This window comes from Aedes albopictus, chromosome 1 (assembly GCF_035046485.1).
Source record: "Aedes albopictus strain Foshan chromosome 1, AalbF5, whole genome shotgun sequence".
Lineage (NCBI taxonomy): Eukaryota > Metazoa > Arthropoda > Insecta > Diptera > Culicidae > Aedes > Aedes albopictus.
Genome location: NC_085136.1, coordinates 147345231 through 147359659, shown reverse-complemented (window position 1 = coordinate 147359659; position 14429 = coordinate 147345231). Strand labels below are relative to the sequence as shown.

The following is a 14429-nucleotide window of genomic DNA, read 5'->3' as shown; positions in this document are numbered from 1 at the left end:
CAACCTGCATGTCGCCCATCACTATAAAAGCTGTTCCCAGCTCACGTGTGTTGCCGCAACTCTGGTAGATGGTATGATTACCTCTAAACGTTCGCACCATAGATCCTGTCCAACACACCTCCTGCAGCGCTACGATTCCGAACCCGCGGTCCTTCAGTAGATCGGCGAGTATGCGGGTGCTCCCGATGAAGTTGAGAGATCTGCAGTTCCACGTACCGAGCTTCCAATCGCAAGTCCCTTTTCGTCGCTGTGGTCGTCGCCATTGGTATCGGTTCGCATTCTTCTCTTGTTGATTTTCCGGTGCTAGTCTTTTTTACGGCTGGCTCGCAGGGCCTGACACCAACCCACTAACCCAGGGAGCTGGGCTTACCTTCCCGGAAGCTACGGGTTCTGCAAACAAAATGTATTACATTTGTATTTATTGTTGTTATTCAATTTTTCGGAGATGAACCAGCCCTGGGCTGAAAATCTCCTTAATAAAGAGAAAAAAAAAGAAAACGGACAACACAGAGTTTTTTTAGGATATTGTATGTTGCTTTCATAACAAAACGCGCTGCCAACTTCCAGTCGGCATTTCTGAATCATCGCAACGAATCAAGCACCACCTCTGCTGCTGTTTGTGTTAGTGAGATCGGAGAAACGTCAGACTCCCGCCTGCTGATTGGCTGCGACGACTCTGGCGACGGTTTCATCCGCGATGGATTCAAATCGTCGCGTTCGATAAGGGGGGAAACCGTCAACAACTGTAGCCAGATTCAGAACACAGATTCGAAACATTACCACACGGAGAAATCAAACTACCTAATTTTTGGGTCGATTTTACTCAAAGCTGAGTATATCGAGTGAACTAGTTACCCAAAATTAGGTTGTTTTCTCTCTTTTCCTCACCGATGTTGTCAAAAACAAACAGAGATGCATCTACCCAACGGGGGTCCTTGAGCCCAATAAGCCAATTTTGGGTAAATGCAGGTTTACTCAAATTTGGGTTGAATGAGGGGGGGTCTTGGGTTGAATTTACCTACTCTTAAGTAAATGTTTTTGCTGGAGGTGAAGGCAATGTACCTAGTGTGAGTTTAATCGATTTACTCATATTTGGCTTATTGGGCCAAACTATGGGGTTGCGTCAAAAGAACTTAATTTTGGGTAGTTTGGCGGTTCCGTGCATGACTTTTTTTTTATTTCTGTTCGGGTTTGTCACTGCGACCAGTTTTTAGATCTATTGTGACATTACCCGTATCCTTAGTGTAGTGCATGTCGCATTACTCAATTGCCATTGAGGGGCAATAAAACATCAATTTTTTTTACAGTTTTTGTTTTGTTTTCTTAGAAAACAAAACAAAAGTACTGATATTGTCCATGCATCGGAAACCTGGCATCACCCTTGTTTTACTGCTAAATTCTCCCCAGTTTGAAGTTTAGAACCCGGGTTTCAACATTAGCAGCAACACCATTCCAATAATGGAACATATTTTCCGTAATAAGGATTCTAGTATGTTCCTTGCATACCAGCACTTACCTGTCTTTGAAAAGTTAGTACATACATGGATCCCTAACCCGATTTGATGTCCTTTGTATCAAGTTTAGCCTCGAACGGCGAGGTTTTTAACTATCTGCAAAGTAAAGTTAATTAACTTAGTTTTATTCAGAGACCGTAAGCCACCACGATACCAGTGACAAGGACTAAATACTATGATTCCTAGGATTGGCTTCTTTAACGATGTTGAGATAAATTGATATTCTGAATCTGCATGTCAAACTGAGCTGAAATCCAAATTTTCATGAATTTTGGAGCCCGGGAACCTATTTAAAAATCAATTTGAAGTTTATATGGGAGCAATTTGTCGAATCACCCCTCGCCGCCGTTTGTACTGGGCAGAGCTGTCAAACAGATGCACAGCTGTCAAAAGGTGATTTCAAAAAATCTCTTTGAAATTGATTTTAGGTACCAAAATAAGGTTCTAAAAATCTGAAAAAAATCATAGTGGCTCAGAAAAAGGTGCTCTTTCGTATAAAATCAAAAAATCAATACATTTTTCATAATTTAAAAACCCAATTGTCAGAACGCATATTCCAAAATTGAAAAAGTAGGACGACACTAGGTTTCGGTAGATTTTACTCCGTAACTCAACACGAAAAGGTGATCTACCCACGTTACGGGCTCCGTTAACGATCGAGCATCTTTGAAACCCCCTCAATCATTCATCCATCAGCACGGGTCGCCTGACACCTTGGATTGGGGTTCTCTGTTTGGTGGACTTTTACCCCCGGAACAGGGGGTCCGTAGTGCTATTCTAAGCCGGCAGCTACACGGGCTACCATGATCCAATGATACGCACCAACTGATGCTGCCGAAATGCAAGACAAAGAGAACTTTTACAGTCAACTGAATGCTGCAATGGATAAGATTCCGAAAAGTAATATCAAGATCCTCGTGTGCGACTTCAACGCGAAGGTTCGTTCCGCCAACTCGGACGTCATGGGACGCCATGGTCTCGGAGAAATGAGCGAGAGCTGTTTGCAGAGTTTTGTAGCAACAATGACATGGTGATTGGGGGATCGCTCTTTCCTCATCCACCAGTGCACAAAGTGGCATGGGTTTCTCGTGGTGGCGTCACGGAAAATCAAATCTACCACATCTGAAAAAGCCGAAAATGGAGACGGAGCCTACTTGATGTGCGGAACAAACGTAGCGCCGACATTGCGTCTGACCATCATCTCCTAATCAGCGAGATTCAACTGCACATTGCGAGGATCCATCGACAGGAGGAGAAAATCAGGCACCGGTTCAACACACGCCAACAGTAAGATGCTGCAGTGAAAAGGTCCTTCATCGAGGTGCTGGGGAATCGTGCTGTGAACATTCCGGGAGGTGGAAGCGTAGAAGATCAATGGAGCGCCATCAAGAACGCCTTTATCGCCACCGGTGAAAAAAAAATTGGCTGAGCTACACACCCTTAGAAAGCAGTGGATACCAGATGATACCTGGAGGAAGACAGAAGAGCGAAAGAACGCCAAAGCCGCGATAGAGCGAGCGAAAACACATGGAGCCAAGGCCGTAAACCGTCAGCGCTATTCGGCTCTCGAGAAGGATGAGAAGGATGTAAAACGCTCATGTAGACGGCAATGGCGTAGCCAGCTTTTTCTTATTTCTTGCTCACTCTCCCAAACAAACACGAGATAGAGTGGGATAGAGAGCGGGGCCATTCGCCCCTGGTGCCATCCCGCTTTTTCTCGCGTTTGTTAATGAGAGTGAGCAAGAAAAAAGAAAACGCTGGCTCGGCCGTTGGTAGACGGGACAAAAGAGCGTGGGCGGACTCCCTGGCCGACGAAGGGGAGAAAGCCGCAAACTCCGGCGACATCCGTCTTCTCTACGATGTTCACGTCACTTTAGTGCGACTAAGATGAATGTTACTATGCCCGTGAAAGACACGTCTGCACAGTTATTGACCGATCCAGTTGACCAGTTGAAACGCTGGTAAGAACACTTTGGAAACCTTTTCCAAGTATCGGTCACGCCAGTAGTACCTCAGTATGATACTCCAAGGGTTCGACGCATTACCCGTGTCAACATCGAAGCTCCAACAGTGCAGCTACATGAAATCGAACAGAGTCCCGAGGGTCGATCGCATATCAGCTAAGATGCTCAAAGCTGACCCCGTAGTATCTGCACAACTGCGGCATCAATTATTCTGCAACATATGGGAAACCCCGACATTCCCGGCTGACTGGATGCAGTGCTTCTTAGTAAAAGTACCCAAAAATGGGACCACTGACTGTACGCGATAATTTGCGGGGCATCATGTTGCTGTTCATAGTTCCCAAAGTCCTCTGCAAAGTAATCCTTAACCGTATACAGGAGAAGATTGACGCAACCCTCCGACAGCAGCAAGCAGGATTTCGTGCCGGACGTTTATGTGTGGATCATATTGTCACGTTCCGTATCATCTTGGAGCAAATCGATGAATTCCAAGAATCTTTTTACCTGGTGTTCATTAATTATGAAAAAGCCTTCGACCGCCTAAATCATGAAAACATTTGGGGAGCCCTCAGGCGCAAGGGTGTCCCTGAAAAAATCATCGGCCTCATTGAAGCACAGTACAGGGCATTCTCGTGCAGAGTACTGCACAACCATGCCTTGTTCGATCCCATCCGGGTCGTTGCTGGAGTAAGGCAAGTATGTATCCCATCACCGCTACTGTTCCTCATCGTAATCGACGAGGTCCTGGTATGGGTGATTGATCGTGAACCTTATCGTGGGTTGCTGTGGCAGTCCATTACCATGGAGCACCAAAATGATTTCGAATTTTCTGATGACGTTACTATCCTAGCTCACTGGCGCTCTGATATGCAGAGCAAGCTGGATGATCTTACCGATCGCTTCTCTGCGGCAGGTTTTACCATCAACGTCAACAAGACCAAATCCTTAGATGTACGGTCAGCCCTTCCAGCTGGGCACGCAGTAGAAAATGTTGATAGCTTCCAATGTCCTGGTTGCCAAACGGCGACAGAATGCGGCACCAGATTAGTCGACCCACCAAAATTCGATTTTTCCACTCGAACGTGAAATGTGTGCTGCTGTGCGTGGGTGAAATTTGGTGTGTATCAGTGGAGAACACTCAACGGCTGCAGGTCTTCATTAATAAATAGTTGCCTGCGGTATATATTTCGTGCATGGTGGCCTGACAATTGGATCTCCAACATGGAGCTCCATCGTCGATGTCATCAAAAGCCGTAAGTGACAGAAATTCGGGAGCGAAAGTGGGGGTGGATCGGCCACACTCCACGCAGGGGCGGAAACGAAATATGGAAGCAAGCGTTAGATTGGACCCAGCAGAACATCGTTGCAGAGGCAGACCAAGAAGCTCATGGCGGTGCAGCCTCAACAACGAAAAAACCCAAATTGATCCACCTAGTGGGGATAGTGCCTTTCTCGTCGTATATGTTCTTACGATCTCTCCGTCTACGTAAGTCAAAGTGTTCCTGAATCCTGATATTTTTTTAAGAAAAGCAAGCATTTTATCAAAGTCATTATTGAATTGCCTTAAAACTTATTGATGACACATAGTCCAACGTTATGTACAACGTATGAGCAGAGTTGAATAATATCAGATTTCTCGGTTGACTGCTTGAGCACCTTCACTAACACTGGAGGATGATCAATATCAAGACGATACTAACAAGCTAAGATATAACTTTTTACACAATCACAGATCACTTTGCGGTCTTAAATAAAAAAATTTCTGCACATTTTAGGTTATATTCTATTGGCCGTTGAAAACAAGAACGTAGTGAGTATAGTGGGACGTCTGTTTTTATGTGCGTTTAATTTGTTTAAAGTTCTTGTTCTCTTACACATATTAATCGCTTGCATTGATTTTATTTACTTTCGTAGTTCCGGCAAAGCACCAAACGCTGGTTGTGCAACCAACCGGTTGTCTTTAATGTGGTATGAGACTATTTTCTAGATAACCGTTCCTCAGGTTATTAAAAAAAGCCGTGATGTGATGTGTCGCATGGTACATTTGGTTACTTTCGATGCAGTGCCGGAACAGGTTCCGGAGCACCACCGGGTCTCCCAAATATTGTTTGAGACTATTTCATTGCTAACGTTCATTAGGTTACCTTAAAAATCACGATTTGATTTATCTTATGCATGGGTATAGATCACTTTTACATTTGACCACTTCCAGTGAGCACCGAGAACTGGTTTCGGGACACTACCGGTTGTCTAAAATATGGTCTGAGGCTATGTTGTTACGAATCGATCATCGTGTTATCAAAAGAGGGTCTCCAGTTGGCCTAGCGGTTAAGGCTATGGATCGCCAATCCAGAAACGGAGGGTTCTTTTCCCGTTACGATCGGGAAAATTTTCTCGACTTCCTGGGCATAGTGTGTCATTGTATTTGCCTCACAATATACAAATGGCACGCAAAGAAAACCCTTCAATTAATAACTGTGGAAGTACTCTAAAGAACACTAAGTTGAAGAGAGGCAGGCCAAGTTCCAATGCGAACGTCGAGCCATAAAGAAGAAGAAGTTATCAAAAAACCTGCTTTTTGATGTACTGTCAAACCCCGCGTATTCATCACTCTTTAATACGACACTTTTCAAATCGTACCCCGCAAATTTGGTGCTTTCCGACACCTGATCCGTTTGGTGATCAACCGCAGTGAACTTTGGAAGCCTACAATCGTGAAATGAACAAGCTATTAATTCGTATCACTACAATATCTGTAAGATTTGTTTTCAAAAACAAATCCTACAATCTAAATAAAACAAAAATAGAGCTAGTTCATCGAATTAAAAGTTTACCCAGGTAATTTGACAGCAATCGTTGTCGAATTAGCATGAGTTTGGTTCAATTTCAAATTTTACCACTTTCGGTTCACATTTTACCACATACCGATTGTCCCTGATGTGGTCTAGTGGACTAGTGGACTAGTTTCATGCAAAATGTTAATAAGTTTTCCTAAACAGTCGCAAATTGATGTAATGCATGCATGGGTTTGTTTCATTTGTGCATTTCGTCAGTTCTGGCGAGACACTCAAAACTGGTTCCGGAACACTACCGGTAAATGTGGCCTGAGACTATTTTCTTGCTGACCGTTCTTCGCGTTTTCGAAGAAGCCATTATTTAATGTGCTGCGTGTATGCGTTCGGTTCCGTTCTACATTTGACCACTTCCGTCGTGGCACCTGGAACCGGTTTCGGAACACTATTGGTTTCCAAAGTATGGTCTATGATTTTTTTTTCTTGTTAACCGTTCATCAGGTTATCTAAAAAGGCATTTAGTGAATCGAATTTATGGATTTGGTTCTCCTTTACATTTGACCACTTCCGATGGGGCAACTGTAATCGGTTGTGGAACACTACTGGTTGTCCACAATAGGGCCGGAATCTTTTTTTGCCAAATTAAGATACATAAAAATGCGCGATTTGATGTGTCGCATGCATGGGTTTGATTAACTTTTATATTTGGCCATTTCCAGCGAGACACCCGGAAACGGATTACTGCCGATTCAGATATGTTCTGAGAATATTTTCTTGGTTACTGTTCATCAGGAGATCAAAAAAGCCACTATTTGATATGTCGCATGCATGGGTTTGGTTAACTTTTATACTTGGCCACCTCCGGCGGGACATCTGGAACCGGTTCCGTAATACTACCGGTTCCGATATGGTTTCCTGCTTACTGTTCATCACGTTGTCGAAAAAGCCGCAATTTGATATATTGCATACATGGTTTTAGATCAATTTTATATTTGGCCATTTCCGGCGAGACACCCGGAACCGGTTCCGGAACACAACCGGTTCAGATATGGTCTGAGAATATTTTCCTGCTAACTGTTCATCAGAATATCAAAAAAGCCTCTGTTTGATATGTCGCATGCATGGGTTTGGTTAACTTTTATACTTGGCCACCTCCGGCGGGACATTTGGAACCGATTCCGGAACACTACTGGTTCCGATATGGACTGAGAGTGTTTTCCTACTTACTGTTCATCACGTTATCGAAAAAGCCGCGGTTTGATATGTCGCATGGATGGGTTTAGTTCACTTTTATGTTTGGCCACTTCCGGCGAGACACCCGGAACCGGTTCTGGGACACTACCGGTTCATATATGGTCTGAGACTATTTTTCTGCTTACCATTCATCAAGTTATCGAAAATGCCGTAGTTTGATGTGCCGCATGGATGGGTTTGGAGCGTTTTCATATCTGGCCCCTTCCTGGGGTACCGGTCCGGAACACCTAAATGGCCATAACTCCGGAACGGTTGGACCGATCCGAACCATTTTCAATAGGAAACAATGGGACCAGATTCCGCGTCGATTGAACCGTGGGTCATTAAAATCGGTTGAGGTTTAGTTCAAAAAAGTGATGTGAGTTTATTTTGTACACACACATACTCACACACACACATACACACACACACATACATACATACACACAGACATCACCTCAATTCGTCGAGCTGAGTTGATTGGTATATGTGACTCGACCCTCCGGGCCTTCTATCAAAAAGTCATTTTTGGAGTGAACATATAGCCTTTCCAGTACACTTAGTGTACGAGAAAGGCAAAAAGCAAGGCGACAAATATTTTACATGGCCACAGGTCAATCACCCAGGATGAAGATTTTTCAACTTGGCCCTTTGCAACACCGTGGGTGCTCAGGACAGAAATTGAATTGTAAGTAATAAAGGACAGGGAACGTCCATACATTACGTCACGCAAAAATCAACCCTCTCCCCTATGTCAAAGCGTGACGTAATTTATGGACGTTCCCAAAAGAGAAGTTCTATCGGTTGACAACACCCTCTCAGAATCGAATGAAACTTGGTAGGCATGAAGACTAGTTTGTTTTATAAGCAACTTTGCATACTTAGATTTTCTGAATTTTTTCAAGAGTAACATTTGAAGAGGGCCTAACTTTTTTCAAAGATTTTTTTTAATCGATGTAACCCAAATATGATAAGACCTAAATTAATGTGCTGTATGGAGGATTTTTAGAAAATTGTCCAGGTTTTTATGGAAAGATATTTTAAAATATTAAAAAAAGAATACGCCAAAAAGTATCATTATATTATTCAATCATATAACCTAATTTACAGCACTTTTTGTCCACTAGGGCACTGCGTGAGCGATTCCAATTGGAAGCTGTACTTACACTTTGTACAGCGCCTAAATGTATTCTATTCTAAATCTCTTATATCGAACTGGTAGCCGTTGCGCTGCTTTCACTTTCCACCCTATCATGGTAGATTGATGAGCACGAGGATGTTGATGTGTGGCTGTTGGATGTTCATTTTTTCAGTCCGATTGGGGGTCCATTATGGGTAGCCGTTCGCCGTTGTCCAAGTATTCGGGTACATTTGAGCCATGGGCTCAGAAGAGGGTCAGTGTCAGCTGCTCTCAGGAGAAAGAGCAACTGACGAAAGTGCCGGGGCTGGGATCGAACCCATGATCATCTGCTTATGAAGCAGACATGTGACCAATTGTGCAACGGGCCCCATCAAGAAAAAAAAGTATCATATAAAAATGAAAAGTCAATTTACTTACTTGTTGTTTTCCGTTAACTAGGGTCCCTGATACTTTAACTACGCACATCACTCGATCCATCGTCGCCTTGATCAATCGTATCAGTTTATCCGAGAATCCGCATTCGTGCATAATCTGCCATAGCTGCTATCATAGGGAGGCTATCGCAGCTGAATTTATCACTAATAGTCCGAGCGGGAGACCGAACAACTACCGGAGGAGTGGAAGGAAGGGATAATTTTCCCCATATACAAGAAAGGTGACAAGTTGGAGTGCGAGAACTTTCTAGCGATCACAATTCAGAATGCCGGCTGCAAAGTTATAATCCTGATCATCTTCCGTCATCTTTCATCCAAAGTTAATGAGTTTGTGAAATAAAAAGATTTTCCTGGCTTCTGAAAGGGTGTTTTACGCAAATATATCTCAACGAATGCTAGTGGCCGGTACCCGGCAGAACAGAGAGCGGTACAGGGTTGCAAGAGCAGAAGAGAGACGAATCCAAAACGACAACATAAAGAGAGTGTTATTGCTGAAGCGCAGGAAAGTATGGACAGGAACGATATGCGGAGGTTTTATGCAACTGTCAATGGCGCGCGACACAAGACTGCGCCAGTGCCCGCCATGTGCAATGACCGGGAAGGAAATTTGCTGACAGACAAAACAATGGTGGCAGCCAGGTGGAAGGAGCACTTCGAAGATTTGTTGAATGGTAGCAGCGAAGGAGCACCCAGGAACAGGATTAACATAATGGATGACAGTCAAGCAGTGGAACCACCAACACAGGATGGGATTAAAAAGACCCTTAAGAAGCTGAAAAACAGTAAGGCTGCTGGGAAGGACGAGATCCCGGTCGAACTTCTTAAGCACGGAAGCAAGCAGCTACATCAATCAATCCACCAGATTATTATAAAGATTTGGGAGGGTGAAGAATTGTCCACCAGTTGGTTGGATGGCCTCATATGCCCAATGTACAAGAAAGGGCCCAGACTGGAGTGTGCCAATTACAGAGGGATTACCCTTTTAAATTCGGCGTATAAGATACTGTCGCGTGTCCTGTTCAACAGACTGCGACCTCTTGAGGAGTCCTTCGTCGGCGAATACCAGGCTGGTTTTCGTGAGGGCCGATCAACGACGGATCAAATGTTTGTCCTGCGGATGATCCTAGATAAATTTCGGGAATATAACTTGCAGACTCACCATCTGTTCATTGATTTTAAAGCAGCGTACGATTCAATGAAAAGAAATGAGCTTTGGCAGATAATGTCAGACCATGGTTTTCCGGCGAAACTTATTAGACTGATACGCGTAACGCTGGATGGATCAAAATCAAGTATTCGGATCGCGGACGAAGTGACTACGTCGTTTGTGACCTTGGATGGATTGAAGCAGAGGGATGCTCTTGCAAATTTATTGTTCAACATTGCACTCGAAGGAGCGATTAGGAGGTCAGGCGTGCAGAGGAATGGCTCTATCGTCACACGGTCGCAAATGCTCCTCGGTTTTGCGGACGATATTGATCTCATCGGCATCGATCGTAGGGCAGTGGAGGAAAAATATGCTCCTCTGAAGAGAGAGACAGCGAGGATAGGCTTGACGATTAACTCTACCAAGACGAAGTACATGATAGCGGGTAGAGGCAGAAGCAGGCCTAGTGGTATTAGTGCTGAGGTAGTGATTGATGGGGAAGTGTTTGAAGTTCTTGAAGAATTTGTTTATCTTGGAACACTTGTGACATGTGGCAATGACGTTTTCCGTGAAGTGAAAAGGCATATTGTAGCTGCGGACAATTCTCGCAGACGCATTAACCACGAGTTGTACCAAGTGTACGAAGATGTGAAACGTATAAAATACGGCAGACTTCAGTGGGCTGGACACGTAGTGCGAATGTCAGAAGAAAGAATAGCGAAAACAATATTCAGCAGAGAACCCGGTAGAGGTAGGCGACTTCGTGGGCGGCCGCGAACTCGCTGGCTGCACGCGGTTGAAGAAGATCTACGATCCCTACACGTTCGGGGGGGAAACTGGAAGAACATCGCCCAAGACCGACGAAGATGGTGCTCTACTATACGCTCGGCGTTGGAGTAAAGTTACTTTGTAGCCAACAAGGTATCAAGGTAGGTATCTCAACACCATTCACTTATGGTAATACTCAAATCACATTCAGGAAAGAGGTGAACCAGCCTAGGGCTGAAAATCTCTATAATAAAGTAATAGGGTATCTCGCCACTTGGGCGGTGGTTTCTATATTCGTCTGTTTTCCACTATAACTCAGTCAATTTTGAACCAATTGACTTGAAATGTTGTGCACGGGTAGATACTATACCTATCCCACCACATTCCAAAAGTTGTGTCAATTGGTTCAAATTTGACTGAGTTATAGTGGAAAACAGACGAATATAGAAGCCACCGCCCAAGTGGCGAGATACCCTAATAATAATAATCACATTCAGGAATGTGTTGTACCATTTTACCTCACCGTGGTATTTTGGACTTCCGCAATGATGAAAGCGATGCAAAGAGGAGTGAACAGTTCGTTTTTCCGGTATTTTGTTCAGAGGCATGCGAACGGGTGACTCGGCTCTCTATAGAAAAGAGCTCGCTGCACTGATCCGGATCTTTTCAGCGGCTCCGGATCTGATTGCCCATCATCAATTAACCTTACTCGTGGAACCGTGGCTTCACGATGGAAACATTTTCATATCTGGTGTCAAACTACGTTCGCCTGGGACCCCCACCAGAATAAAAATTCCCAGCTACGCCGATGGCCAATGCATTGCCCACTCATCCCCATCAAACACAAATAAACGTCTAACGAAGTTTATTGATTACGTTATGCCGAAAATAAGAAGGCTAAACAATCTAAAACAGAAGTGTGAAACAGGAAAAAAGCATCGTTCTATTCTTTCTAATCTTGTCATGATCGCGTCTCAAATCACTTCGCGTTCCTACATGAGTTGGCATTATAATCTTGAAGTTGGTCTGTGTTTCCATTATCCAGGCTCACCACTAAACCTTCGGTCGGAGTTGAAGTTGTGTAGCAGGTTTGGTTTGCAGTGAGGTTTTGTTTTGGCGTCGTAAGATGAAGTCATCTTTCTTTTTTTCATTGTGGTGTATTTTACTAACCTCAAGGTGGACATCGTCACAAGATACGGGTGATTTAGAAACACAGTTTTAGTTTTGAGTTGGTTGTTTGTGGTTTATTATGATTTGATTTCCATTTCCACAGATTGTCTTACGGTTCATGCTAAGAAAGGTGAATGTATTTTGATTGTGCACTGCCCAGCATTGCTAAAAATTGCCAAAAGTCCGCTGGTTTCAGAAAGTGAACGAAAATATCTCCAGGCACATTTTTGTGGTGATCGAAAAGTGAGTTGTGGATCCTCATAGTGAAGGCACATTAAATTGAAATTTCAAATTTGCAATTTTAGGTTTGCTGCGAAAAGCCAAGTATTACTACTGCAACTACTACTGCCACAACTATATCACAAAACGACAATAAAGAATTCCAAGCATTATCATTGCTATCGAATGAGAAAGATTGTGGGTTGGATTCCGCAGGCTTTCGTATCTATGACGGAGACAGAACTAATAAGGAGCAATTTCGATGGACGGTGGCATTGGATTACAATCTCCCAAACAAAAAAGGCGTTCGGTGTGGAGGTTCCCTGATCAACACTAGATATGTATTAACTGCTGCACACTGTGTTGACATTGTGCGGAACAATAAACAGGAGTAAGCATAATTATTGTATAATAATTTATATATGTAACACATATTATTTTTATCATTCAGTCTAACTATTCGCTTGGGTGAATGGAACATAGATCAAAACCCAGATTGTGAAGAATTCGACGAAGAAGACTGCAATCCTGAAGTAATATTTGCGAGAGTGGACCAGATTATTATTCACCCTGGGTATAAAAAACAAGTTCACGATATCGCACTCCTAAAAATGAAGCAAGCCCTTCCAAAAAACTACACGTTACATATTTTGCCCATATGTGTGCCATTGTCGACGGAGCTCCTGCAAGATTCGTTTGTCAACAAAAATGTCACTGTTGTTGGCTGGGGGCGAAACGAGAATGGTACAGTGCTTCATTTTAAATTTCTCATAAAAATGCTGAACCATTTTCGTTTATTTCAGGAACTAAAAGTCGTCACAAAATGTATGCAGAGATAACAACTATTAGCAATCAACGTTGTGAAGACGAACTAGAAGAATCCATAAGTGACAACAAAATGTGTGCTAAATCCTTAACGGGCATCTATCGCGAGGCCTGTGATGGAGACTCAGGAGGTCCCCTACAAATTCAAATAAACGGAGCGTACTATCTGATTGGCATTATCAGCCACGGACCGCGTTGTGGCCAAACTACACTACCAGCGGTTTACACCAGAATCACGTCATATGTGGACTGGATATTGAAACAAATCACTGAATGATACTAGTTGAAATGACTTTCAAATTGTAATTAAATTGATTTTACCGATCTTTTAAAAGTAATTTGATAATTTTCAACGAATAATTAGAAAGAAAGCAATGGAGTTGGCGAGATCCAATGTAGCCTGAGTTTGACATCCATTTGTCCGTAAACTATGAAGGTAATTTTCAGGTGATAAATGCAGATTGAAATGAATATAAATTTCATTCACGCTGTGGAGAGTTGCCTTCACAGCTCGCTCACGACTTTGGTATACGTTTGCGACCCCAATGTTATTCGGCAAACTTTCAGATAAAACTACAGGGTTAAATTCATCCATACATTGTTTTTCGATAGCATGCTTCGGAACTGAGATAATAGCAAATGAATGTAAATTTTTGCAAACGAATGGTCGCAACCTTGCTCTAAGATATTCTTGAGGGATCCTTCATTAAGTTTGTTAAGCGGGAAACGACCAAAATGCTTAGCTTGTTCACTTTACCCCCACCACCCCTACAAGTAATCCTTAACGAAATTCAGCGCCTCATGTGAAAATCTCTTTATTGTTTACATAGAGTACTGCGGGGCAAAAGTTCGCACGGGGCAAAAGTTCGCAGTGGGTCTTTCTCTGCGCACGAGTTAAAAACCCAGGCAAACTTGTATGGATTCGACACATTGTCAGGCCAGATACTCGTCAATAAAAACTGGAACGATTTCGTTATGTTGTGGCAAGTTATGTTTTTTTTTTTGGTTTTTATTTCTGTGTATTTTAACTAAAGCAAGTTATGTAAACAAATGTGTTTCTAGCTGTTTTGATGTTTTTGGACCTTTTGTAATAAGAATTTGTAATGATCGAAAGAAGAAGATTTACAAAACCTCTTGATGTCGGAGAATCGTCATTCCATAGTAGTTCGAGAGGTGCACTCGAACAAAAAGATTCTAGTGTTTCTTGTAGGAAGGAACATTG

At 43.1% G+C, this 14429-nt stretch overlaps 1 protein-coding gene across 1 annotated transcript; it reads left to right on the top strand.

Moving 5' to 3' along the window:
- Nucleotides 1–11759: 11759 nt before the first annotated feature.
- On the top strand, nucleotides 11760–13535 carry LOC109425319 (melanization protease 1). Its single transcript, XM_019700559.3, has 5 exons — nucleotides 11760–12192; nucleotides 12267–12406; nucleotides 12469–12773; nucleotides 12834–13126; nucleotides 13186–13535. The coding sequence occupies exons 1-5, from the start codon at nucleotides 12120–12122 to the stop codon at nucleotides 13482–13484; spliced, it is 1110 nt and encodes a 369-aa protein (XP_019556104.3). The 5' UTR covers nucleotides 11760–12119; the 3' UTR covers nucleotides 13485–13535.
- The last annotated feature ends 894 nt before the right edge of the window (nucleotides 13536–14429 follow it).